The 27,868-nt window shown below is 41.1% G+C and overlaps 1 protein-coding gene across 6 annotated transcripts in view; it reads left to right on the top strand.

The window, feature by feature from the left end:
- The window catches only part of MATR3 (matrin 3), a 32,614-nt gene extending 5,929 nt beyond the window's left edge, over positions 1 to 26,685 (top strand). For 3 of the 6 annotated variants that reach the window (XM_048499874.1, XM_048499868.1, XM_048499881.1), the window contains exons 2-16: positions 1,779 to 1,880; positions 4,946 to 6,004; positions 10,065 to 10,126; positions 13,934 to 13,975; positions 15,053 to 15,156; positions 15,841 to 15,887; positions 16,471 to 16,596; positions 17,114 to 17,239; positions 17,426 to 17,596; positions 18,481 to 18,612; positions 19,853 to 19,896; positions 19,983 to 20,352; positions 22,828 to 23,191; positions 24,338 to 24,459; positions 25,642 to 26,685. In XM_048499874.1, the coding sequence (XP_048355831.1) occupies positions 5,108 to 6,004; positions 10,065 to 10,126; positions 13,934 to 13,975; positions 15,053 to 15,156; positions 15,841 to 15,887; positions 16,471 to 16,596; positions 17,114 to 17,239; positions 17,426 to 17,596; positions 18,481 to 18,612; positions 19,853 to 19,896; positions 19,983 to 20,352; positions 22,828 to 23,191; positions 24,338 to 24,459; positions 25,642 to 25,692 (2,658 nt within the window). In that variant the 5' untranslated portion in view covers positions 1,779 to 1,880; positions 4,946 to 5,107 and the 3' untranslated portion in view covers positions 25,693 to 26,685. The remainder of the gene's footprint in view (positions 1 to 1,778; positions 1,881 to 4,945; positions 6,005 to 10,064; positions 10,127 to 13,933; positions 13,976 to 15,052; positions 15,157 to 15,840; positions 15,888 to 16,470; positions 16,597 to 17,113; positions 17,240 to 17,425; positions 17,597 to 18,480; positions 18,613 to 19,852; positions 19,897 to 19,982; positions 20,353 to 22,827; positions 23,192 to 24,337; positions 24,460 to 25,641) is intronic. The other 3 variants (XM_048499909.1, XM_048499899.1, XM_048499891.1) reach the window with 2 other exon arrangements.
- The last annotated feature ends 1,183 nt before the right edge of the window (positions 26,686 to 27,868 follow it).

The raw sequence follows: 27,868 nt of genomic DNA, 5'->3' as shown, positions 1-27,868 counted from the left end.
TGATCTCATTAAACTTAAGAGATATAAGTGTTTGGAGTTACAGAACACTGAGGGAAAGTTCTATAACTGCTATTCTCCATTTCCCAAAGTCAAAATGACTCTACTTTTTGATCTACTCATGAGCTGAAAGAATAGACTAGCTAGTCTTTCAGTCTTGTATTGTATTCCTGTCTGGCTTTTTGAATCAAACAATACAGCCCATATCTCAGTATGGTGCTTTTTAGGTGTTATAGCAGCAGCATGGGTGGGTTTTTTTTTTCTGTGGTGAGAGCTGAAAGTTCAGACAGTGTGTCGGCATAGCCAATTACTTGTGTCTTTAACGGTCAGTGCTACCTAGCCAGGATCGGAAGGAACAGTTCAGTAAGAAGGATCCTTGTGATCAAAGGGATCCTTTCCATCTAATTGGCCCTCATCTTGACCAGTAAACATCCACAGAATTGTATTTTCGAAGGCTTTCACGACCGGATTCAACTGGTTGTGATGGGTTTTCCGGGCTTTTCCCAGCCATATTGGTCCATACATTGGTCCAGCCCGGAACACCACCAAAATCCACAGAATTGGCCCTGCTTTCATGGCATCCTACTTTTTGAATGTTACACAAGTGTTTATTTAATTCTTGTGCCATAAACCAAAAACGTACTGCAGATGTGTGCCCCTGGAACAAACAGAACATATTATCAGTAGACATGGATCTGCAGTGTGATCCAAAATGTCAAATTAACTATGGGGGAAAAATACATCAGTGCATGGTATAGAAACAAATGCTTAAAGCTTGTAAACTTTAATTTTATAAAGTCTATTTGGGGCAATTAGTTGTTTATGTACTGCCGTAAGTATACAAGGTGCATTAGAATTTTTTACAACAAGTAATGGTTCCTGCTCCTGCATGGGCTTACTAACAGAAGTTAGTAGTGAGGAAGACAGTAGGAGGAGAGGAAGGAGAAACTCTCATGTTAACAAGGAATGAAGAAGGGTGAATGCAGTTGTACATGCTAGAACTTGTCTGTTACTTTAGAGCAGGGGTCTTCAAACTATGGCCCCCCAGATGTTCATGAACTACAATTCCCATCAGCCCTGCCACTTGGCCATGCTGGATTAAGGGTTTAAGCCAAAAACCTGCAGAAAGTCAGGATTTTGAGGGGAAATTTGAATGCCTAACATGTTGAGCTGTTTTTAGTTATTTAAAACATTTATGAATGTGTTGCCAACCGTTTCATTCCCCACTCCTACACATGAAGCCTGCTGGGTGGCCTTGGGCTAGTCTCATAAGAACAAGCCAGCTGAATCAGACCAGAGTCCATCTAGTCCAGCTCTCTGCTACTCGCAGTGGCCCACTCAGTTCTCTCAGAACTCTCTCAGCCCCACCTACATCAAAATGTCGGTTGTAGGGAGAGGAGGGGAAGGCATTTGTAAGCTGCTTTGAGACTCCATATGGTTGAGAAAAGCAGGGTTTAAATCCAAACTCTTTTTCTGAGGATCATGCTAATGTCTGTGGTTAAAGATGGCTCTGACTTTTAACGTTATGCTCTTCATGAAGGAGGGAATTTCTATCAAATACAGAAGGTATTCATTCTACTGTCTGTCAAATTCATATTGTTGAAGTTAAACAGAACTAGTGGGACTATAGTTAAGTAATGTTAAGATCTACTTTTGTGGGGTAATACTGCTGTTGTTCTTTCATCTCTTAATACCCCACATTTGGTATTTTCCAAGTCTTTCTTCTTTTCAGTGATCTTTGTTTAAGACATGCTTCTCTGATATCTCCCTTTTCCTTGTAGGTTTTCATCGCTTTCATAATAAGCCAGAGCTGGTGCAGCTTGTGTGGAAACCAGGCTATGCAGTGAAACCATCTACTGTACAGGCCATCTCTGTATCAGGAGGTACTCTTCAGATGCTCCTGGGGCTGATATTGTACAAAAGATGTAGATAGATGGAATGCTTTTCAGAATCTAGATAAATGCTATGATCAATACTTTAAAATCCACAAGTTAAAAGCAACTATTGTGAGATTACAAGAATAAGAACAAAAACACCCATTTTTACTGTTTCCCTGCCTTGTAGCTTTAGAGAAGCTCATGCCAAGCATACATGAAAATCAGCCTGCTGGAACATGTGGAAGAATGCTAATAAGTGCAAGCGGACACAGTAAGAATTGTTCTTGTCAAGGCTTGGCAGTTTAAGTCGCTGAATCTCTGTGCCTTCTACCACCAGTATTCAGTGCTGTGTTTCAGTTGGTGCCGAACCACTTCGCCCTGCCTGGAATCAACCCTGGAACATATAGCTTTGAAACTGAGCAACCTTCCTGCTGCATGAACACACATCTGGGAAATAGATTTTCTAAAATACTCTAGTATTAGCCCTTTAAAATAAATAGAAACTATAAAATAAATAGAAAGTATAAATTGAGGCTATGACCATATTTGAATGAGGCATAGGTTGTTGCTTCCCTTCCATGTATCCACATGGCTGGTAAAGTGGACCAATGTTCTTTTCCCACTCACCTGTATTATAATCACTGTTGATAGTAGAGTTTTGCAGTGCATCATGGGAATCCCAGTAGAGTTTTGGACACTGTCCGAGCATCCATTTTTTTCAGTTCAAGGGTCTCAGCCTAAGAATTTTGCTTTGACAAAGAGTGCTTGCAAACATCCTTTCTCCACCACTAATTAATCATACACAGCCTACACATCTGTGAAGCGGGCAGTCTTGCAAAGCTCATGAATAAACCACATGCAATTTTCACTATATGGTCTCCTCCAGCCCTCTGTTAAGTACAAATACATGAATTTTTGCATGAATTTAACAGGTCCAATCTCTGTCAATATGCAAGCAAGCAGGAGTCTAAAGGTAATGAAAAGGACATAAAAACTGGTTAGAATACCAAATATTGCAGTGGATCTCTACCAATTGTAGTTAACTGGGCAGGAAAAAAACCCTAAGCAAAGGTTGTTTGCACATCGGTGGAAATCTTCTGCCTCACTAAATGAACTGTCTGTATACACATAAGCAGTCCTGTACTGTTCTTTAATATGGTCACAATTCACAGTGAAGATCTGTGAATATATGTTTCTGAGTCAGTACCTGCTAGTCTGGGGACAGGTTACATTCCCTGGTTGAGGTGCTTGCAGGCAAAGGAATTCCTTCATGTTCCTGTTAACAAAGTTTTGTGCAGTGTTGTTGCTGAGCATGAGGCTGCCAGGTTCAATTGTAGACTACTAAATTACCATTTTGCTTTAAACAGTTGTATATTCAGCCAATGCTATGGATGCTTTTATGTTTGTTACTTGGCATTTGCCCTTTTCTTCCCTTCTGTTGATCCCTGCTCTAGGTCTGCAGTGTCTGGACCATCTTTCTGGTTCCACCCTTCCATTGATGCTTTTCTGCATTTTTCTTCATCCACGTGTTGTTTAACTTTATAAAAAACTTAGCAGCGGAACTTGTCTTTGTGCTAGACAGAACTGGCTACAGATTAATCAATTCTCAGTCAGCAATTATTAGAGACATCAAATCTGAGAACTTCATGTTGAAATAGCCCCGTTCTGTTATTTTTATGTAATATGGGTAGATTACACAAGTTCTCAGACGATAACATTATGCATCTCATACAGTATCTTATCAGTGCAAAAATTGAAATTAACAATGATCTTTTGGTAACATCAAGTAATGGCTTCAACTGTTGTTTTACTTGCCGACAAAAAGGGTGTGTGCTTTAATATGTTCTAGTAGGCTTTTTCCTTTCTTCCACTGTTCCTGCTGTAGTGGCCTGCCACTGCTGCTATCTCATCCTAAATTATTTCTCTCTAGCAGTCTGGGTACTAGGAGACGTTAGTTAGTGGGATTTTCAAAAGTGCCTAAGTGAGATTTCAATTTTCATTGGAGCTTACCCTCTTGGGTACTTTAGCAAAATCTCATGAGCTCTTCGGTTCTTGTAAGGCCACTCCAGAGAGGTGCATTGGGCTTTTTAAGGTGACTTATGGTTTAATGCACAGTGATGCAGATAAGCAGTGCAAGGATTGAAGGGATGATTAAAGAATATTCACGTCATATGGTCTTGGGAATCTTATGACTACTTGTGGTTTTAGTATAAATGTCAGGTCCCATCTCAAAGATACCAGCACAGATCCCTGAATGCCTAGATTAATTGGAATAGCACCACAGAAGACCTAGATTCAGTAGTCTAGTGGTACCTTAGAGACAAACCAAATTTTTGTGATAATACGTTTTCAGGAGTCAACATTCCCTTCACCAGTAGCATTTTAGGTTTTCTCTTCTTCAAGCAAATAGTAGGGTCTCCCTGATCAAGTACTGATGAGGTATAACCTTGGTTGGCTCGAGATCTTGCAATAAACTATGCCTTGTGCACAGTATAGCGTAGGCAGATACAGACGGTATGTGGTGCTAACAGAATGTAAACCATGCCTTGAATAAGGTCTTGTGGGATTCTGTTAAACTATTACCTTGTTTTTCCTTACAAAAGTCTTATCAGTAATTCTGTTTTACTGAATAGAAATATCTCTTTCACAAGACACTGTCCAAACATCAAATACTTTTAAGTTCTTTCTATCCTTTCCCCTAAGTGGCACAAGTTTAACTTCCAAGAAATGAGAGTTACACTTCTTGCTTCCACGATTGTTGTATTGTGGTCTTTTTCTAGAGTTTAGAACAGTAACATGGTATATGCACCCTACTATTTAATATGAAACTTGAGAATAGAAGAAGATTCTAGCCATCTAGTACCTGAATACCGCTGATCTTCTACAGAAAATTGCACATTACTGCCCAAAGAAATTGGTGCATATCTGGGGGAGGGAATGTGTAGTTCTGGGTGCATCTTCAGTCTGTTGACATTACATAACAAAAGCCATGTAAGCTGACACGATGCATAATATTTAAAACTGCATCTGCATAAAGGGATTTATGACTAAAACTGCTTGTTTTTCTACAGACCTGTCTGGTGTTTCTCAGCTTGAAGAAGATCTCCGGTCATTATTGATCCCTTTTCTTGGCGTTACCTTTTTGAAGTGAAGTTTACCTAGCTTTCTAGCGTGAGCTTTCTTTTCAGACATCTCTAACGTTTGATCGGTAATAGACAAGCTATAGCTCAGCAATGTCCAAGTCGTTCCAGCAGTCATCTCTAAGTAGGGATTCCCAAGGTCATGGGCGTGACCTGACTGCCGGAATAGGCCTTCTTGCCGCTGCTACCCAGTCTTTAAGTGTGCCAGCATCTCTTGGAAGGATGAACCAGGGTACTGCTCGGCTTGCTAGCCTAATGAATCTTGGAATGAGTTCTTCATTGAATCAACAAGGATCTCATAGTGCACTGTCTTCTGCTAGTGCATCTTCCCATACTTTACAGTCTATATTTAACTTTGGAAATAGAGGCCCACTCCCTTTGTCTTCTCAGCACCGTGGAGATGCAGAGCAGGCCACTAACATTCTGGCCAGCTTTGGTCTGACTGCTAGAGACTTAGATGAACTGAGTCGCTATCCTGAGGACAAGATCACTCCTGAAAACTTGCCTCAAATTCTTCTGCAACTTAAAAGGAGGAGAGCTGAAGAAGGCCCTTCACTGAGTTATGGTAGAGATGGCAGATCAGCTGCACGGGATCCTCCGTACAGAGTACCTAGGGATGATTGGGAAGAGAAAAGGCATTTTAGAAGAGATAGCTTTGACGAACGTGGTTCTAGTCTCAACCCAGTGGTTGATTATGATCATGGAAGTCGGTCTCAAGATTCTGTTTATTATGACAGACTGGATTACGAAGAGGACAGATTAAGAGATGAAGAAAGGTGTAGGGATGACTCTTACTATGGTGAGACATCGCATAAATATCGTAAATTTGACAGTGAGTATGACAGAGGGGGTCGTGGCCCTGAGAGATCTCTCTTTGAGAAAAAGAGAGGTGCTCCTCCAAATAGCAATGTTGAAGACTTCCATGGACTCTTACCGAAGGGTTATCCCCATCTGTGCTCTATCTGTGATTTGCCCGTTCATTCTAATAAGGTGAGTTAAGCATCAGATGCTTATTTTTCTTTACTTTGTAGTCCCTGTTGCCTGTTTCTTTGCTTCAGTTTCTGTGTTCTGATTATACATAATACTATGGTCTCAGAAATAGAAAAGACTGGTTTATTGTTCAAGGCATTGTTAGCAAACCTGCCGAACCAGACTTTATTGATAACTGTTTCACTCACCTGGCTTAAGGCCGTCCGTTGTCATCTAGTCAATTTATATTTTGCATCTACATATTCTCTTAACTTAGTTTGGGGCAGGTTTTTTTGTCATTTTGTTTTCCACTTATCCAGGCGGTTTAGATTCAGCATTCCTTCCCATCTGTCTTGATTGCCGATTGATGTGTAGATCAGGTGCATCTTTGCACAGGTCTGCACCCACCCTTTCTTGTTTATGGCCCAAGAGTTAATGTAGAATCCTGGAGAAACAGTGGCAACGACGTAGCTCATGTTTTTAAATTCATTCTTGCTTTTGTGAAATTCACTTGAACTGTTTTCATGCTATGACTGAAACTTCTCATTTCTCCCCTCCCCTTTCTCAACCTTCTTAAAACACTTCAGGCTCACTTTTTTATTGTATGTTGCATCTGCCCCTTTAGAATCTCAGAAACATCAGCCAGTTGCTCCCCAGTGGCGGGCTCTCAGTAGCATTCTTTACTTGTTTGAGTAGCCATTGGCCAGTTTTCTCTTCATGACGTGGTTCTCAGTGTAGCAAGTGTGGCTTGATTCAAGGTTTTCTGATTTTGTCAATTGATTATTAAAACTGGCTATTGGTGTCTCTGTCCTTTACCTGTTTCAGAACATGTTACAAAAATATTGCAGGTAAGAGCACACATTGTAAGCCTAAAATTGTTTTGTGCTTTATTGTCATTACAATGCTCTGTTTTGTCATTAACACTTCCTTCACAGTAACATCTGTAAGGTGCTGAGTCCTGTGCATATCTACCCTTGGGAAATATCTCAGTGACCCAAAGCTGTTCTTAAAACACTAATATAAGTTTTAAAAAGAAAACAGCAATATAGAATCTCAGTATTGGAAATCACTTTTATAAGATTTAATCTCTCTGGGAAGAGGCATTTACAAATCCTGCTCTGCTGCTTTGCACAGAAGATCTTCTCAAAACATCTTGTCTTTTCAGCAAACTAAAATCTGTAATCTTTTAGGAGCAAATGTTAAGTGACCAACCTGTTTCAAAAGTTAAGCATTTTACTTTTTAGCATCTTTAGTTGAAATGCATGCATTTGAGATTATGCTTTGACCATTCTGATGCAAGTAGCTGAGGCGTTTTCATGCGAAGTTTTCATTTAGCCTGAATTCTAAACCCAGAATTTCTAAGGAACCAATCACTGCAGTGAGATTTACACTCATCCCAGAAGAAAGCATGTGCAGTGTTATGGAGTCTTCATCTAGAACCGCATCTAATTGAGAAACATGCTGAAATACCCCTTGAGTTGTGACAGCTCCCACTTTGCCATTTCCCCCCTATAACCCAAATAGTTCTGCGGGAGAAATGGGATGGGGGAGTGTGGATATTAGGATCCTGTTTTGTATCATTGGTAGGTTCCCCCCCCCCCCCCCCCGTTTGAGATTTCTACTTTCTACAGTTTTTTTCTTTCTGGTCCTAAATGTGTTTTTGTAAGAAATGCTTTCCAGATTGCCAAATGAGAGCCGTTCTTAGCTTTGGCCCTTACATTTGGACCATACTGTGCAAAGGAAATGTGCTTTAAAAAGAAGGCACCCTCCTAAAGATCGTTTTAAATTGGCATGTTTTTAAAGTGTGCTTTGCTTCAGATTGAGGCGAACTCAGATTCTCCTATATTCTAAAATCACAGTTCAGTTTAGAGTGATCAAACAGCACAAGTCAGAGCAGCTACTTGAACTTTCAGGATAGCTGGCATGAGACACACAGTTTCATGTTCACATTTTTAAAAGGTTTGAATGGAAGCTTCGTTTTGAGACTGTTAATTTTGGAATGACCTTTCCCTCTTCTGCATTGGGTCACTAAGGGAAGTTTTATTCACTTGATGCTTCCTGCTGGCAGCCATAGATGAAAACTAAGATAATCTCTGGTTATGCCTAGGCAATTGTTGCTGGGGTTCTGTTCCCAACTAAGAAAGGAGCCAGGGAAATCTGTCTGACTTCCCATGCAGCTAGGGTCCTGTCTATTTGGAGGCTCTCTGCTTGGCAGTAAAGGACAGCAAATGTTCAATGCTGTGTTGTAGGCTGATTTTTATACAGTTGGAAAGAGCATCTCTTTATATTGCCAGTAGTTTAACTATGGGCTAATTGAAAATTTTAAGTCTGGTAACCTTAATTTATGCTTTTGAGAAAGAACAGTTCTGTTGACTTTCTCAGTGCCTTATGGTTTTCAAAATCACTTTGAATATCCTAAAAGTAATTTCAGTTTAACTCATCCTGCATCAAGAAATGAATTCTTCAACCTACGTCTGTCATACTGATATGGTAGATGTTGATGTTAAGCTGAATAATTCTGTATTGGAGACCATGGGAGGGGCTGGAATCTGTTTCCAGGAAATTTTACTGGGTCCCCTTATGGCTCTAAATTTCACCAGGCATTGTTCATGCTTTCCAAGCATCCTTTTGTAACTGCAAGCCTGCAAATTTGTTTGTAAGGGACAAAGCTGTAGTTTTCAGAAGACTAATTCTGTGCTTGTGGAAAATACTCAAAAAATTGCTCAAAAGCAGCAGTATGAGGGTTGCTAAACAAGTTTCTTTAATTTCTGCCATCACACAATTAGCAGTGAAACCAGGGCTGTATTGAAGTTCATGTTGAGAATAAACCCAGTTTAATTTTGAGTTCACGTGCCTCATCTCTTTTCTACTTGTCCAAGGAAATTGAAGACTTGCTGGTTTAGAAACCTGTCAAGACTAACCACAGCTTACTGTACAACTTGATCAGGAGTTTATTTCTTGCCTACAAATCAGGATTCTGAACGCCAGATTAATCTTAGTTTGTGGAGCGGAGATACTAGTTCCTCATAGCAATTGTATTGATATGTCACAGCTGAAATAGTTAGGGAGAAGACTTCAGTCTTGGCTCTGCAGCCAAGGGAGGAATGAATCGTAAGCCCCAGCTTGTTCTCAACACGAGCAAACTGGTTTGTTTGTGACGCTAACTTGAGCCTTGCAAAATGGTTACTTTGCTGCACAACCTGAAGAAGGAACAGCAGAATTAGAAATGCTTTCAGTTTTTAAGGTACTTTTAGCTGTTGCCTCTGGAGCCAACCTGTTCTATAATTGTAGGTAAGTGCTGGGGATGGGCTGTGGGAACATGTCCTCACTTCTCCACCCATTTCATTGCTAGAAGTGATGAAAAGTGACATCAGCATGGCTGCCAATCACATGTAATGCTAACCAGGTCTTAAAGATGCTTTAGAAGGGTTACTTAATCACAGTTTAAATTAAGTATAATATTAGCACCTCACTAAAGCTATTGAGAGGTTTTGGCACCAGGGCAAGGGGGAGAAGAGACAGCAAGATACTGTTGTCTTTCCCAGTCCTTTAGCCATGGTTACGTTTGCACAAGCCATAGCTGTTAGAGGTAGAATGGGCTGGTTGCTCAGACAGGGCATATGCTGCCAGAGTTGGACGAAGCAGACAGACACAAGCAGTCGCTGCAAAGGAGGACTTATTGCTTCTTTTCTACAGTCTTGAAATACAAGCTTCACATCAGGTTAATTGAATCTCATATTAACTTCAGTCATGGAATGAGAAGTCAGACTGTTAATGCTTTTTGATTAATAAATCCCTAAAACTAAGGGGCAGGAGATACCCCTTTCTGCACATAGCACTTTCATTTTGCCCCATGTTCACAACCACCACAGTATTCTGCTCTTCCCCCCCCCTTTCAGAAATGCAACAAGCCAGCTCCCTTGGTTGATGTCAGAAAAACACATTTCAATGCCCCTATGTGACTCTCCTTGAGATTTTGATTGACATGCATATGATTCTGTGGGTGTTGTAACTTTGACATGCGTGGTTTTTAAAAAGTCAGCTTTTGAGTACCTGATAATTTTGACTTTGTGCTTTGCAGGAGTGGGGCCAGCATATCAATGGAGCAACACATAGTCGACGTTGTCAACTTCTCCTTGAAATGTATGGAACTAAATTTTTTTAAATGATTCTTTTTTGTTATAATCGCGATATCTTAGGTGGTTGTTTCAGAAAACACGAGTGTCTCCCTTTAAAAAGTTTAAAACAATTATCTCTTATTCTGTGTTCAGTTTAAGTGTTAGTAATAAGCATGCACTGTGTATTCAAGCTGTCTGCATACCATTTTGAAGCCCAATCAAATTGATTTAACCAATTTCATAAAAAGTCCATTAAGCCATTTTTTCCTCTTGCGGGATACTGCAAGCAGTACACGTGGCAGCGCAGTGCCTCAGACTATCGCTTCTCATTAGCTTCGTAACTCAGTCATATTAAATAAATACCATCTGTAATACCAGTCGTGCAAATAAAAGCAGAAAAGTTACAAACCCATCTGTCTATTTACTTGGGGGGGTTAAAAATGCTTTTAGCAGTGCTGTAGACTTAGACTTCCTAAAAAGCTGCTGTTGGTTTTTTAAAGGAACAAATTATTGATGACAGCATTTTTAAAAGGCTTGGGGAAAATTTGCTCTTGGGAAGGAGCAATTTCTTTCTTCTTCTCTCCCTCCTCCCCACCCCGCCAAAAAATGATAGGTGCCTAGGAGAACGATGACCAAAGGCTTTCATTACTGGTGAATTTGCATTTTGATTAACCAACAAAGACCAAAAAGACGTCAGACTTTCCTGGATAATATATACAGTCATTTTCTTGGTAGTATTTACCACAGTTCTCAGAAATAGTTTTGCCCCCTCGAGCAGGAGTGCTAAAGCTCTTTGTGCTGTTTTGGCTTCTGACGTCAGTTGCTTCAAACGTGATATTTTTTATGATCCGTGTTAGAACTTGAATGATATTACAGAATCTCAGAATTCAAGTTGATATCCCCAAAATTTCTGAAACCATGTGTGACTCTTCTTGTGTAGAGTGCCTACCACCCTCAGCAAGCTCTCCTAGATTCCAAGATACAAGTACATCAGGTCATCTCATTCGCTGCCCTCATCTCTTTTGTAATATATGGAGTGCCATGATCATTTCACACAAAAGGTCCTCTTGCTCTCACTTACAAAGACATCAGCAGACAGAGTAGCTTAGCCCCTTTTTAATAACAAGCCCTCTCTCACACAGAGTTTTTGGGGTTGGGGCTTATACACTGTTCTCTTCCCATGCTGCCACTGTTTATTCATTTCCTGATACATACAGACAAAGGTCTTCATGTCTGCATTGGTATTTATTTTAAGTCTCACAGCCTGCAGATTTAAACAAGGAGAACTGTTATTTTTTGTTTGGACATAACTGAAGAAAGTAAGGTGGAAATTACAGTTCATGTCCATTGAACTTTTGAACTGTCCTCTTCCCGCTGTTGTGTTCCTTGTTACAAATTGACTATTTTCAGCCAACAATAAGCAGCTCTGCTCCATAATTTCACTCACACATCCTCTATACCCTCTTGACTCCCTACGTGTCAACTCTCAACTGCTCTTTTAATCGGATTTTCCAACTCTCCCTCCCCCAAAATTCCATCAGCTCTTATTGGTTGCTTTTAGGGAGAGGTGGAGCCTGACCTGTCCATCCCATGCCCCTCTTTCAAGACACTCATAAGTTGAGGCCACAGTGTCTGTACTGGTGACATTGATTTTTTTCCCCTACCTCCTCACTGTGGACTATGCTTAGAACACTTATTCGGATTTGATCAGGTCATTTTAAACCAGTGGTTCTCAACATGTGGGTCGCGACCCCTTTGGGGGTCAAACGACCTTTTCACAGTGGTCGCCTAAGACTCTCTGCATCAGTGTTCTCCATCTGTAAAATGGATAAATGTTAGGGTTGGGGGTCACCACAACATGAGGAACTGTATTAAAGGGTCGCGGCACTAGGAAGGTTGAGAACCACTGTTTTAAACTGTACCTTTTCTATTGCTTGTTTAAGACAGTTAAATATTTCACATTTCCAATCTTACACCAACAAGAATTGCAACTTTTTGTCTGAAAAAATTGAACACATTTAAATGTTACATCAGAAGACTTACACACTATACTTATTTACTTAACCTGCACAGTTGTGTGAATGGCAAGTTGCACAATCTTCAGTATCTATTTATCTGGGGCTGATGAAATCGATGGTGCTGCAGTAAATGTTTTTGCTGAAAGACTACATTTTAAAATGATGAACTTAGCTGTTCTTGCTGAATAATTTTTCACTTGCCTTTACACATTTCAAATAATGTGCTTAGCTGTTTTTAAACTGCTGTGTCTGTAGTGTTGCCAACAATATTTAACAATTGAACGTATAAAATATGTAGTTCAAGGTAAGGTTTTTAATGGGATCTTGGCTCCATCCTGCTTAAAGCTATTACAGTTAGAACTTTTTAAGTGAATGTTAGCTTGTTGCTAAATGGTTTTCTGGGGAAGGGAGTATAATAATATAAGTAACTCCTTTTTTGTTGTACTTTTTGTTCCTGGGGTAAGTGTAGCAATAACTATCTTTCTAAATGTTGGATTCAAATCCTCCATGAAGGGGGCATGTTTGCAGAAGGGCTGAGTCTCACTTTCCTAGCACAGCACTGGGTGCTCCCTGAAGAATCTGCTGATTGGTATCCCCTCAGATGTGGCATTGCAGTGGCACTAGAAGGACAGAATTGGCAGAAATCACCCCTCAGGAATCCCACTCATACCGCAGCAGGGGAGTGCCAATTTTTGCCAGTTCCCCCTAGCTGGCAGCCCCCCCCCCCCCCCGCTGGTTCTGAGGTCTTCCTCTTCACAAGAGCACCTTGGGAGGGGTCATAGGGGGGCTTCAAGGGGGGTGCAGCAATCCAATCCATGAACTCTGTCCAGAACAGGGGTAGGGAACCTGCGGCTCTCCAGATGTTCAGGAACTACAATTCCCATCAGCCCCTACCAGCATGGCCAATTGGCCATGCTGACAGAGGCTGATGGGAATTGTAGTTCCTGAACATCTGGAGAGCCGCAGGTTCCATACCCCTGGTCCAGAAGAATGGGAGGAATTGCAGAAAAGTAAGAGTTACATTTACTTTGATGAGGCTTCTTTAAATTTCCTCTAAGCTACCTTGAGTTAGTGGCCTTCTTAGTATGCTTTATTAATCTGAAATCTTGGCACAGAATATTTAAAGAACAACCTTGTTTTTTTCATCCTTAATCTTCTTGGGAGTAGATAGTACTTTGGTGACTCAGAGTTCTAGATGTTTCTGGAATGTGTGAGAATAGCTCTAAATATTGATAACATTCACATTTAAATCTCCCACGCCTTTCTTCTCCCTCATCATAATTTTTTTTTTTTGGCCAGACCAAAAATAGTCTTTGAGATGGTCATACAATGTCTAGGTGTGGGGCAATACTGACAACACTGGAATGTTTGATCCTGTTTTAACAGAGAGGACCACGCTGAGAATAATGTGTGTATGTTGCTGCGGTTCTTTCAATTTTATCATAAGCATGTTCACTTTGAAGTAAGCCACATTATTGAGTTCAGTGGTACTTTCAAGTCAGCATGGGATCCATTTTGGAACTGAAGTAATTTATATGCTCGCTAATAAGAGAGACTTCATTGTTCATGAAACGCATCAAGCAGCATCAGACCAGATGAACCACATGTTTTCAGACACAAAAAATAGGAGCTAATATCAAAGCGGCTAGTGTCCTTTCCTGTTTGATCCCATAGCTGCAATAGTCAGGAATTTTTCCACTTGAGGTATTTGGATTTTAGCTGCTGGGATGAAAGTCTTAATTGAACAGTGCCTCTTCAACTATAATACTGGAGCTGCAAGGAACTGTGTGGTGACTTCTTTTTTATCTTTATAGATATCCGGAGTGGAACCCTGATAGCGATTCTGGACATGGGCTGTAAGTAAAATGGCTGGCAGATTGGAAGGAAATGCCTGCTTGTGAGAGTCAGCGTGGTGTGGTAGTTAAGAGCAGGTTCACTCTAATCTAGAACCGGGTTTGATTCGCCGCTCTGCCACATGAGCTGTGGAGGCTTATCTGGTGAACCAGATTAGCTTGTGCGCTCCAACACATGTCAGCTGGGTGACCTTGGGCGAGTCACAGTTCTTCAGAGCTCTCTCAGCCCCATCCACTTCACAGGATGTTTGTTGTGAGGGGAGGGAAGGGCAAGGAGATTGTAAGCCCCTTTGAGTCTCCTTACAGGAGAGAAAGCGGGGATATAAATCCAAACTCCTCTTACTCCTGTGTTTAAAAACTGCTCTCCAATAGCAATTCTCTTCAGGCAGCTTACATTATAGAAAATAGAGTAGGACCAAACAGGAGAAAGTGGGAGCAAAGGCTTCTGAAAGCAAAGCTTGTCTTTTTCCCTCTGCTAGCAGATCTTCTTCCTCATTCTAGACTGTGAGCTTAGGGCTGAGAGAGCTCTGACTTGAGCCACCAGGAACAACCAGACTTTGAGTACCCATAGCAGAAGGGAAACCATTTCAGTCAAGTCTTACACATCAACCAGTTGTACAGAGGGGAGGGTCTTTCCATCAAAGAAAATAGATTCACTTCCCAATATGCTTCTCCTTTCTTCTACAACAGTTCTAGTAGTCCTCACTGTTTGAGTGGACATATTGAAATGTCTGCCTTGTGACTTTGTCCAGGCATCCTAATGCAACAGCAAAGTGTATGCACAAAACCAGCGAGAGTATCCTTAAATCCCCCAATGGGAAGCAACTTTTTAATGTAGTTTCCTGTTGGCTTGCTGCCATTAGCCATTGGAATGACATTTGGAAGTGTCTTTGGAGATAATTCAGCTTCAGTAAATACATTGTTAATTCCAAAAGCAGGCCTTGTTCAATCCATGCTATGTAAATGTACATGGAAGTGAACTCTAGGGTGGAAATCCTGTTTATTTCCTGTGTATCGTTGGTCTGATCTTTTATTACTTACATTTTAAAAAAGCGTAACGTCACATTTGTGTGTTCCCAGGAGTGATCCCTTCATGTTGCACCAGTCTACAAATCCTGCCCCAGGGATTTTGGGACCCCCACCACCTCCTTTTCATCTCGGAGGGCCACCAATTGGATCAAGAGGTAATGGGAATGAACATATCAGAGTTGCAGCCTTACTGATGTGTGAAGGCTGGGATCGTGGGCCATCGGCCAGAAGAGCTGGGGACAGGAAACACAAGTACCAGGAGGTGTACTGAATTGCGGAACAACCTAAGGAACAGAACCAGAGAGTGCTGTTCACTCCTGTGTGAACTGACCGCAAGAGGCTTGAGAGGCTTGGCCCCTTTATTTTCACACAACAAGGCAGTTAAAAAGGGTAGCTCTGTCAAAGCTTGCAACCCAGCAGGAGTGACTCCATGACTTGTGTGAGATTGCAAATGCCTTAGCAGACCAGGTGCTCGGGAGCAGCAGCATCAGCAGGCCATTGCTTTCACTTCCTGCATGTGAGGTCCCAAAGGTGGGCCACTTCGAGTTAGCAGAGTGCTGGACTAGATGGACCCTGGTCTGATCCAGCAAGCCCTTTCTTATGAGGGTTCTGATCCACCAGCTAAAGATGGCTACTTTAGTAAGTGTCTGTAATGCTAGAACATAAGGCTGTATTACCTCATAAGCCTTAAACTGATTGTTAACACTCTCTTTTTGGCGACTTTCCATTGAAGTTTTAAGAGTTCTGTGTTGTAATATGATTAGACTCTGCCTTTCGTTTATTAGTGTTGACAGTCCTTCTAATTATGTAACTATGTATTTGCTTTACTTTGTATCAAGGAAATGGAAGTATGCAAGGACCAAGACACATGCAGAAGGGAAGACTGGTTAGTATCGGGCTACAAAAATGCAGATATGCACATTGAGCCTCCCTTTGCTTTGGATGGTAATTTACTGAAGTAATATAATGGCTTAGTTGTCACTGAGGTTGTAAACCTGTGTTTGTACTGTAACAGTGCAAACTGGGGGGATTTACGAGACAGAATGTTCTTCAATAACATGCAATTCCTTTCATACTGAGATAAACTAATATTTTAGGAAGAAGAGTTCCTATGTAGTTTTCTCACTAGTATATTAACTTCCCTCTATGCCTAATAAAGGGGTGTGTGTGCCCTTTAAGATGGCCATTATTTTTGGCATATTGCCTTAAGCATATACTCAGGACAACGTGTCAGAACTGCCTAAAGGATGAAAACAGACACAAAACTCTCTTCTCAGACTGTTTTCAAAGTAATTGGATTTAATCTGGGATGAAAGACTCTGCAATCCTTTTTTTAAAAATGCTTGTGCTGACTAGCTCTTCTCAAAACTAATTAAAAGATCCACTACCAAAATGACTATGATGGACATTTAATCATCTTCTTCTGCTTATTTTGTTAATTTGTTGACTATTATTATTGCCACTATTAGGAAACAAGCAGAGTTGTTCACATTATGGATTTTCAGAGAGGAAAAAACTTGCGATACCAACTTCTGCAGCTTGTTGAACCTTTTGGAATAATCACAAATCACCTGATCTTAAACAAAATTAATGAGGTATGTTTTCTTAACCTTGTCCAACTAACATTTTTCTAAATTATTTTGAATTATAGGAATGTTTATTGTGCCTCAGCAAACAATTTATCATTCCTTTTTCCCAAACTAGTTTCCCATGCCTTTTCAAGAGAACAGAATTTAAGCAGGAGTTTATGATGCAAGGGCATAAAAATCCTTTTGGGATCTTTTTTGGGTTCTGGAGAGTCCTGTGCTTCATGATGTCAAAAAATAGTATGTTTTTTGCCATTGTGGTTGGCAAGAGCTTGCTGTTGAATATTACCAGTTTTAGCATCATATAATTGGCATATGCTGTGAGGAAGCATACTTGGACATTCAGCATGTGCCTGATGATTAAAATTTATACTAGTACCATTGCATTTTGTAATTGGGCTGAATCCTTTAATCTACCCCAAAGTGATGCTCCCTTGAAGATTTTAAGGCTGTTCTCTACCTTTGTATTTTTGCACATTTCTTCCTGCCTAGAAGAATGCATGAGTTATTTATCTTGCAATTTCAGGCGTTCATTGAAATGTCTACCACTGAAGATGCTCAGGCTGTAGTGGAATATTACTCCTCAACACCAGCATTAGTATTTGGCAAGCCTGTGAGAGTACACTTATCACAGAAGTATAAAAGAATAAAGGTAAAATCAGCTTTATTTATGAACTGTCTCGTTCTTTTGTACCTGTCATTTCCTTTTGTAGCATTTAACTGGTTCATTCTTGATCTGGTTTTGCAACGCTAAATTAAGGCTTTATGTTTGGTATAATGGAATAATAAAAAATGATTTTTTTCTAACTCCCACCACCCATTTTTCTGTTTTTTGAAGAAACCGGAAGTGAAGCCTGACCAAAAATTCGAACCTCCCAAGCAAGAGCTTGGCCGTGTGATCCATCTCAGCAATTTGCCTCATTCGGGATATTCTGATAATGCCGTACTCAAACTAGCAGAGCCCTATGGCAAAATAAAGAACTACATACTGATGAGAATGAAGAGCCAGGTAGTGTATATGGTCAGTCACAAAAGGGGGTCACAGTGCAGGGATTCAGGAAATCAGGCCTTAGTCCCCAAGGGTTGGGCACAACACACAAAAACTAACGTAGATGTAAGAAGCTTTGTGTCAGTCCTTATTTTGCTATATATTTGAACTGATCGTGTTTCCTTTTTTATTTGTATGGATGTGCATCATTCTGTGGCTAGAAAGGCAGTAGGAGGGCTTAGAATTGTGCTTGACACGCAAGAGAGTGCAGGGGTAATGAGGGCACTGCAGGTGAGGAATTATACTTTTCAGAGTTGCCCTACATTAATAATTCTCTTAACTAGAAAACCAGGTTCTAATAGTCTTTGGCATGCATGCTGTGCTGTTTTCTTGATATAGTGACACTTTTTTTTATTTGCAGGGAGTTTTTACATGAGAGAGCCATGAGAATATTTCTTTAAATCCAAAGTGGTACAGGCCATTTTGCCACTGCCAGATTCTACCACATTATGTGGCATGTGTAGATCAGCTCATAAGGAAAGCTGGGGAGATGAATGGAGGAAAGGGGTGGGGACATCTTCATGCCCAGTCCTCCGTAACTCATCTTTGTTGATCCCCTTTTGGTATGCAGTTTCACCATTTGGTGAGCACTTGACTGGGGTCGTCACTCGGTGATGTCTAGAGCCTTTCAGCTGCTCTTTCTCTGTGCTCTTGCTCAGTTTCAGGGCAGAAAAGTGTTAGCAGCAGTGAGACAGATTCATTAAAGTCTGTTCGACAGCCTCCTGACATAAGTGAATGATTGTGGCCTGTCCAGCTGGTAATTTTAGGAGTTAACCCTTGAATGGAGGGACTTGAGAGCCATTCCGTAACACTGCATAGTGAAATCTCCTGTCGATCGTCTCTAGGCTTTCATAGAGATGGATTCCAGAGAAGCTGCTGTTGCCATGATGGAGAACTGCACCGACAAAGCCCTTTGGTTCCAGGGCAGATGTGTGAAAGTAGACTTGTCAGAAAAATACAAGAAATTAGTATTAAGGGTGAGTATCATGTGGACATAAATTTTTGCTTACTACTCTATAGCATGGATGTCCAACTCGGGCACTTCAGAACATCTGAAGTGCCGGAGTTGGACACACCTGTTCTACGGATACATTGTAGAATATTTTTTGTGAGGAATTTGAGGATTATAACTGTTAACTTGAGAAGGGTTTTGCTACAGAAAGGTGTACAGATTAAGCTAAGTTTAGCAGGGCTGGTTTTTAGAAGACTGTTGATGCCTCTGGCAATTGCCACTTCTTATATTGTGTAAATTTAGGCATTTCAAATAATTTTATTGTAGCCTTTTTAGGCAAGTCCCCCTTGCTTTGGACAACGATTCCATGTGGATACCCGGTAGCCTGGAGATAGGAGTGCCCTTTCAGGTCTGACCCAACTCCCTGGGGGATGGCAATTCAGGTTGCCAGCATCGAATTAGCCTGGCTTTCTATGGCTTTGGATTGGGACAGTTCAGCAAGGGGGGTTCTGCTTGGTCCTCTGGTCCAAGAAGAGGAGGAGTTTGGATTTATATCTCCCCTTTCTCTCCTGTAGGAGACTCAAAGGGGCTTACAATCGCCTTTCCCTCCCCTCCCCACAAACTGTGAGGTGGGGCTGAGAGAGCTCCAAAGAGTTGTGACTAGCCCAAGGTCACTCAGCTTGCGTGTGTTAAAGTGCACAGGCTAATCTAATTCCCCAGATAAGCTTCCACAGCTCAAGTGGCAGAGCGAGGAATCAAGTCCAGTTCTCCAGAGTAGAGTGCACCTGCTATGCCACTCTGCTCTGGGTATCTAATAAGGATTTCCCTCTTCATGAATTTTTCAGGTCCCTGCTTCTGATAACAGAACTAAAGATACTTCAGCAATGGAGTATCTGTCAAGGGAATTAGTAGCATCTGTAGAATTTTGCTTGTTCTTTCACGGGGGAGGGGAAAAGCAGGTGGGGGACTGGGACACCAGGCCCTGATGGAACTCATGGCAATTGGTTGGAAATGAGTCCTCGTCATGCATTCTATTTTTACTGAATTATGTCTTAAGATCGGTTTTCAGTGGAGTAGGGCCCAAAAGGTTCAGCTACAGTATGTGTTGCTCTTTACAGTGGCAAGATGCTCCGTTTTCTTTATTTGACCACAGTCCTTTGAGATGTTTTGAAGATTGAAAGCATCCTTTGAGTAGCCTAATGCAGAAATCCAGAAGACCTGTATAATTTTGAAAGCCGTGGGCTCTTTTCTTTTCTTTTTTTCAGATTCCTAACAAAGGAGCAGATTTGTTGAAAAAAGATAAACCCCGGTAATAATTTTTGATCATTTCATTTAATTTTAAAAAAATAAAATTTCCAACAGGAAATCAAGCTTTTCTTTTTTTGCTTTTTATAGAAAGAGAGGCCTTTCTCCAGACAGTAAAGATTCTGGAAGTGAAAAAAAATCCAAGACCGACGACAGTGATAAAAATGAAACTAGCAGTATTGAAGATAAAGACAAGAAGAGAGAAGAGTCAGATACCAAAGGTGACGAGCAAGCAGACCAGGACGACTCCAATCTAATTCTTGAATCGGAAGATGAGTTGTTAGTAGACGAGGAGGAAGCGGCGGCATTACTAGAAAGCGGCAGTTCAGCAGCTGAGGATGCTGACGTTGCCAACTTGGGCGATGTAGCAACAACAGAAGACACAACGGCTAACGCTGATGGTAGTGTCAAACCAGAAGGGAATGCTGGAACTGCAACACCAGGAAAGAAACTCAAAAAGGTATGGCTCAGAGAATGTTGCCAGGGAAAATTGGGTTGAGCACAGCAACATTCAGATTTGCACATACTTGGTAAGGGGGAAAGTTTCATGTTTCTCCTCCTGAAAAGCAACTATTGAATAGTTGGGTATCACGATTGGGGTTTGAGAGGAGGAGGGCCTGTAGGCAATAGTGTGGAAAAGTATAGTGGCTGTGCCTTGGAGTCACGGGTGTATGTAGTCAGCCGTAATAGCCTGTCTGGTGCTTTCCTCTCTGGTAGGACAAGCATTTGACAGAATTGAAAGCTGGCTTGGCATTTTCACACAGCAGCTCACAGTTGTCACGTTGCCCCTTGGTAGTCCTGTATATAGGGCACCAGTTGGCACGCAATAGACTTCCAGATCCTTGAGACTTCAGAGTCATCCCTGTTTGCTTCCCCCCTCAGAAAAGGGTCACAGTATTGTAGGTACAGTTTTGATTCGGAGACATTGTGGTCATGGATGTTGTTGGTGGAAGCAGGGAACAAAATAATTCACCTCTCTGTCCATGGTAATATTTCCTAGCCTGCATTTTCATCACAATGTGCAAATTAAGGCAAATAGAGGGTCCATGGAAGGTCTGCTGCCAAAATCCAGAGGCATATGGAAAAAAGCGGAGCATCATGTAGTGTCTGTACATGTAATGTGATGGGGAAAAAAGAAGCTTCTATATTGCTGCTTCTTGTCCCAGCACCTGTTCTGCCAATCCTGATGTGTCCTCTGGAAGCAAAAGCCTCTTATAGGAAAAATAGACCAGTTGAAGGTTTAAAGCATTAAGTAACAAAAAGTGCAGGGATTTATTCTAATGAGGAAAGCTGAAATGAGGTAATGGTTCTGAAACGATGACCGAAGCTACCCCTTACTCCCTCCCCTCCCTCACTCCCCTTTCCTTGCATGCCACCCCTCCCCCTCCCTCCCCCTCTGCTAGGGTGGGTGGGCCGTGTGGAGATGCTGGGGCCCCTCCCCTTGCATGCCACCCCTTACTCCCTCCCCTTCCCTTGCATTCCACCCCTCCCTTTTCCCCCCTCCCTCTACTATACAAATAACATGGTTGTGCTAACATAAATATCTGTCATTTACAAAAAAAATTAGAAGAATTCTTGGGCACCTGGAATCTTATGGATAGCCCCTGTGGTGACCAGTATTGTTTACATGAAATTTAAGATTGTGGCTGCAGCAAAGAGCCGAGGGTGTCTTTTTTAGCTAATCTTTGTTCACAGGGCATGCCTCAGCAGCACTGGAGAGCAAGGAAACCCTTTAAAGCAGTCAACACAGTGGAAGAATTAATCATATCGCATGCTAAAATCTCAACACGTTTTGTATTTGGTTCATTGTGGGGGTGGGGTGGAATCTATAAAATGTTATAGTTTGGGCATCTCCCACAACAACAGTGTTTGAACAGCAATGATAGGCCATCTAATGTGTAACAATATTTTTGACAATGGAATATTTTGCGCCTGGTCAAATTGCCCACCCCTTTGACTGGCCGATTGGCACGTGCCTTGTTTTGTCATACTTACCATGATTTAAACCATACTTTAAACAGAGCAGAAGGCAGCAAGAAAAATAAATCAGCACAGAATGGACTTTCTACACCTGCCCTTAAAGATCCCCTTTCATTGTGATCCCCTTTCTTTCATTGTAGTGGTAGGACAATTCACACAATTGCTTGTAGGGAAGATACCTGGTTGTTGGGGTCTATCCAGGCACCCTTGCTAAAGAATAGTAACTTTTTTTTTAAATCATTTATTTAATTTTCAACAAAAAAGAATACAACAATAACATAATGATAGATACAACATTACTGTTGCTGAGACCTGATCTCATGGGAACATATAGAAATTTTGGGGATAATACATAGTACATATAATTCCTAGTTCTTTCTTCTTCTGTATCTCCCTTTTCTAAAAGTCTCCTTTTGATCCCTTAACAAAATATATATCATTACAATATTTATGAAAGGTAAAGTTAAGAAAAGGTAAAGCTAAGGAAGGTAGGGCTTAGAGAAGACTAAGTGGGGGGCAAAGCATTGTGAAAGGGGAGTAGAATAGAATTATAGAAGTGAACCTTCAAACCCACACCCTGGTGAATGGACTTCTCCTTGAACATTGTGTCACCTTAAGAATAGTAACTATTAATGGTATAAGGAACCATGTGCAAGGTAGACCACTAACCTACCCCTTGAGAATGTGTCCCCCTTCTGGTGGATTGTGCCGTATTGTAGAAGCCCATCCCTGTTAAGCAACGGAAGAACAAAGCCCCCAGAGATCTCTCCCCCCCTTCCCCATTGCTGCAGTGGGATAATCTGTGGCCTCCGCATTCTTGAATTCCACAGACTAACCACCACTACCCCTTCTGCAGGTGCTTGTGGCTGAGCATCAGGTAGAATAACACAATTGGACTTGAGATATGGACATTTTAGTATGCTGTGACTATAGTCATTTAAATTTGTGTCAACAGAGACACGTAGGTGGATTTCCGAGAAGCATGGAAGGTTTTGTCACTCTAGACGAAGTTGGCGACGAGGAGGATTCCGATCAGAAGCTACGGAAAGCTGGCCTGCTGAAATCTGCTCTGAAGAGCGAGAGCGGCACAGCTGAGGGCAAAGCTGTTAAAACTGAAGAAAGCGGGACAGAAAATGAAGCAATGGAGAACGGTGCCAAAACTGAGAACTTGAACCAGGAAACCTCTGACGAGACCAACAATACGGCAGCATTGGATCAAGTGAAAAAAGAAAGTACAGATGTGCAAGAAACTGCCCAAGAGAAACCCGCTGTTCCGGATGAATACAGAATTGGACCATATCAGCCAAATGTTCCTGTTGGTAAGACTTCCTTCCTCCTCCTCCTCCTCCAGCACAGTCTGCGTTATTCAGTCCTACCTTTTCATTGTGTTCTTTTATTGGTTTCCTTGCATGAATTCCATAAGGAGACAGAATCAATAATTTATGCATGCTCGCTCATTGGACTTTTACTATGGGCACAAATATTGGTAGAGCTAACACTAAAGCTCGCAGTAGAGTGACTTCCTGATTTTAATTTGTGTGTGTGTGAGTGCCATCGGGCCACTTCCGACTTATGGCGACCCTATGAGTTAATGCCCTCCAAAACATCCTATCATTAACATCTTTGCTCAGGTCTTGCAAACTGAGGGCTGTGTAGAGTCCATTCATCTCTTGTTGGGTCTTCCTCTTTTCTTACTGCTGTCAACCCTTCCTAGCATTTTAGTGATTCTTGCCTTCTTGTAATGGAACCAAGGTACAACAGCCTTAGTTTAGTCATTTTAGCTTCAAAGTAGGAGACTTGTTTTGGTCCAGAACCCATTGATTTGTGGTCCATGGTATCCATTAAACTCTCCTCCTGCAACACATTTCAAAGTAATTTGCTTTCCTCCTGCCAGCTTCCTTTATTGCCCAGTTTCACACCTGTACATAGAAATAGGGAATATTGTAGTGTGAATTATCTTGGTTTGATTGCCAGTAACACATCCTTACACTTAAAGATTCCTTCTAGCTCCTTCATGGCTATCCTTCTCAGTCTCCTTCTGGTTTCTTGGTTGCAGTCTCCCTTTTGGTTGGTCATAGAGCCCAGGAATAGAAAATCTTCAACCATTTCAGTTTTTTGATCTGCATTATACGAGGAACAAGACTCTAATTATATTGGAGAGAAAAAGTTCAGTTTCTTCATCATCAACCTTAACATTATCCTCAGACATTACTTGAGTTTTCTTGATGTTCAACTGTGATCGTACAGTAATTTCAAGTCTTACTGTTCTCTGCCAGTAATGTATCATCTGCGTATCTCAGATTGTTAAAGAATATATAACGAAAAAGATGTTTGTAGCTTATATAAGATGACTGGATTAACTTGGAATATACCCCTTGTTCAGTGCAAAAGCAGCTTAAATACACACATAGGTAACTGAATATTGTAGAGCAGAACAGCTATCTTATGTTTCTCTTTCCTGCTAGGTGTCAACTTTGTAATGCCCAGATCTGGATTTTACTGCCGATTGTGTTCTTTATTCTACACCAATGAAGAGACAGCAAAAAAGACCCATTGCAGCAGTCTTTCCCACTACCAAAAGTTGAAGGTATGGTGAACCTATGTAGGGTGTTGTTTTGTCCCCTGTGTAGTTCCTAGATATTGAAAAACGTAAGTATAGGTTGAAGAAGAGGGATTTGGATTTATACCCTGCTTTTCTCTATCAAAAGCAATCTCAAAGCTACTTACAATCACCTGTCCTACCTTCACAATAGGCACCTTGTGAGGTAGGTGGGACTGGGAGAGTTCTGAGAGAAGTGTGCCTACCTCGGTAGCGAACCTATGGCACTCCAGATGTTCATGGACTACAATTCCCATCAGCCCATGGTGGCAGGGGCTGATGGGAGTTGTAGTCCATGAACATCTGTAGTGCCATGGGTTCGCCACCACGGGCCTAACTGAAGGTCACCCAGCAGGCTTCATGTGGAGGAGTGGGGAGCCAAACCCAGTTCTCCAAATTAAGAGTCCACCACTCTTAAACACTACACCACACTATGGAGCCATCGTGGTGTAGTAAAGAACAGTAGTTACTAATCGGAGAACCTGGTTTGATTTCCCCACTCCTCCACATGAAGCCTGCTGGGTGACTTTCAGCTAGGCACAGTTCTTCAGAACTCTCTCAGCCCCACCTGCCTCTCAAGGTGTCTCCTGTGGGGAGAGGAAGGGCTTTTTAAGTTGCCTGGAGTCTCCTTACAGGAGAGGACGAATGGGGTGTAAATCCAAACTCTTCTTCTTGAAAAGGTTCTTTTAGAAGGATGCCAACAAGGATTGAAAAACAAGTAGCATACCTTATCCAGTAATCCCATCTAGTGCAAGGACTGATGAGCAGGAATTTATGTGCATGTGTATTGTGGTTGTTATAATTGTCCTACAAGAGTTAACAGGACAAATGTAACAATTTTTCTGAGTAGATGTGCTTAGGATCTTGTTGGTAATCTAGTTGACTTCAGCCAGAGGAAGTTGAAATCAGGGGAACTTAAAGCACTCAGCTGTGGCCTGTAACACTTAGTTCAAGAGATACATCAAGCATATCTTTGTGGAACAGGTTGTATTCATGGAGTTGTGTGTGGCAGTTGTGTTGAACCCTTAAATTCTCGTCATGGCCGAATCTCAATTCAGAGCACAGTGCTCTGAAAAGAGAAATTGGCCTGAGTTTCTAAGTTTCTGAATTTGTTGAGACTTTCCTTGACACAACTTTGATTTAACTTTTTGCTATTTCCCTTCGTTATAGAAACACATGGAGAAAATGGCTGAAGAACAAAAGCAGAAAAAGGATGCTTAAATGCAATAAAGGCTTGAGGAAAAATGGTTTTATTTTTTATTAATACAGTACAATTAGGGATATGCTATGTTAAGTAGCTTTTAGTGGAATACCATAGAAGTATAATTCTGTTAGTGTGTTTAATGTTATGGCACATTTAAATCAACACAATCTTTGTTTCATGAAAAACAGAATTTTCTGTGCAGGTTGAACCTTGAAACGAAATATTTTGAACATTAGAGTTCACCTTATTGATCTTTCCAGGCTTCTGAGCAAATCTGTAAACTTTTACTCTGTTCCGTTCAATAGTAGTGGTTACTACTTTCTGGAACATTCCATTCTGTCCAGCTGATACTTTGTTTTTAAAAGGTTTCATGATTTCAGTTCACTTTTGAGAATTCTGTACATGAAAGTTGACATGGTTTTTTTTTTTAAAAAAGAAAAGAAACGGTTGGATATGCCTCTTTTTAGTGTTGATGTGATACTTCGAGAACGGGAAAGCCGATAGCCAACTTTTAAAAACAAAAACTCTTGTGACCCTTTCCCCTTAGGTCTCGTTTCTGTTCCATGGCCGTAGTGTAAAATAAATTCTTATTCCCCTGACCAGTATTATTTTTCGGAGTTGTTCTTGCTTGCTGCTCGAATTTAGTACTTTGCATACATCTCCAGTATAAGCAAAAGCAGCATTGAACCCTGACTTGTAAATAGTTACCTTTTTATGTTTGTGACTTTTTTAACTATTCCAATTCTGAATCTAAACCTTGTGACAAAGGTACCACTGGAACTGTTGGGTTTTGTTTCAAAGTAACATGTTTATGAATTGGGGGCAGACAACTTCAAATTGGTTTAATCCTAGGATTGTGCTTTTGTTGTACCTTCATGTGGCTGATGTGAACGGGAGCTTGTGTGTGTAGCCTGTTTCATGTAGTTTGTTAATGATTTAACAGCTTACATATATGTGGATTCAGTTTGTTATGGTGACAAAACAATAAACCATAAAAAACCGGGTCAAAATTTGTGGGATTTTTGTGAGCTTCTAAATGTGTGCATCTTGCATGTGTGGCAGCTTTGATACATTAGCCATGTTGACTGGGCCTAAAGTCATTCCTAGCCTTCTGTCATGGAGCTCATTGATTTCTGGGGCTGTTCATAAACCTACAGCATGGTTAAAACAATGCCTTTTATAGCCAATCTTCCTGCTTGCAAGGAGATACAAAGAGTTTTGGTGTGTTGCTGAAATGAAGGGTTCCAGTTTTTCCTTTCCCATATGCAGCCCCTTACACTTGTGTACTAATAGCCCAGCCTTGAGGACTAAAGCTGAGGTCAGTTATCACACTGATGTAGTGAACATACATGACAAATATTTGTGCAATTATAATCCTGAGATTCTCATCTGAACAGTTCAGTCTTAAAATTGGGTTATTATAAATTCAGGGAACTCTCCAGTAGAGGTCTGAAAATTCTCCTAGCTTTTATATTTGTAGCCTTCCAAATTAGAGCCATACAAACATAAAAACTGCAAATTGTGGACTGTGTCTGCAAAAATTCCTGGAATAAGAGAATATGGAAACACTGTGACATAGAATATTTCTTTCGGTATTAAAGCTTCGGTTGATGAACAATCTTTAATCTTTTCTCTGCAAGTCTGGTAATTGCTCTGTAAGTCTCAAGGTGAAGAGGCAACAAAGAGGCTTGGATCTGGGGGGTGGAGAAGACCACACATAGGTAAGAAGAAATTAAGCAACAGGGAGAGAGTAGAGGGACCAAGGACTGAGAACTTGCTGAAGGCAGAAGCTTGACGGAAGGTGATTCAATAGTTTCCATGTTCAGCCCCTCTGCACAGATAGTGTTCCTAGGTGGCTAAGAAAAGCCCCCCCCCCCCCCATGGAGATGCAGAATTACTGCCAGTCATTCAGTGAGATCAATATTCTAATAAGTCAAAACAAAACAATTCTAATAAGTCACAACAAGAAATGAAAGAATACTGGATGAAAGGCTAAGAAGCCACACAGCTGCTATACCAAATCAGTGTGGCTTTGTCAGGGGGTGCTGCACAACAGATGCAATATATGCTGCCTGGTTACTCATTGGGGGGGAAAAGAAACCACTGCATTTTGCATTCCTTGATCTCGAAAAAACATTTGATCCTTGGACACTCCTATATGCAGATGACATTGCACTTGGTCACAAAACATGC

The sequence above is a fragment of the Sphaerodactylus townsendi genome, linkage group LG01, assembly GCF_021028975.2.
Source record: "Sphaerodactylus townsendi isolate TG3544 linkage group LG01, MPM_Stown_v2.3, whole genome shotgun sequence".
Taxonomy (NCBI): Eukaryota; Metazoa; Chordata; class Lepidosauria; order Squamata; family Sphaerodactylidae; genus Sphaerodactylus; species Sphaerodactylus townsendi.
Note: the sequence above shows the minus strand (reverse complement) of the source record. Positions and strands in the feature narration are given on the sequence as shown.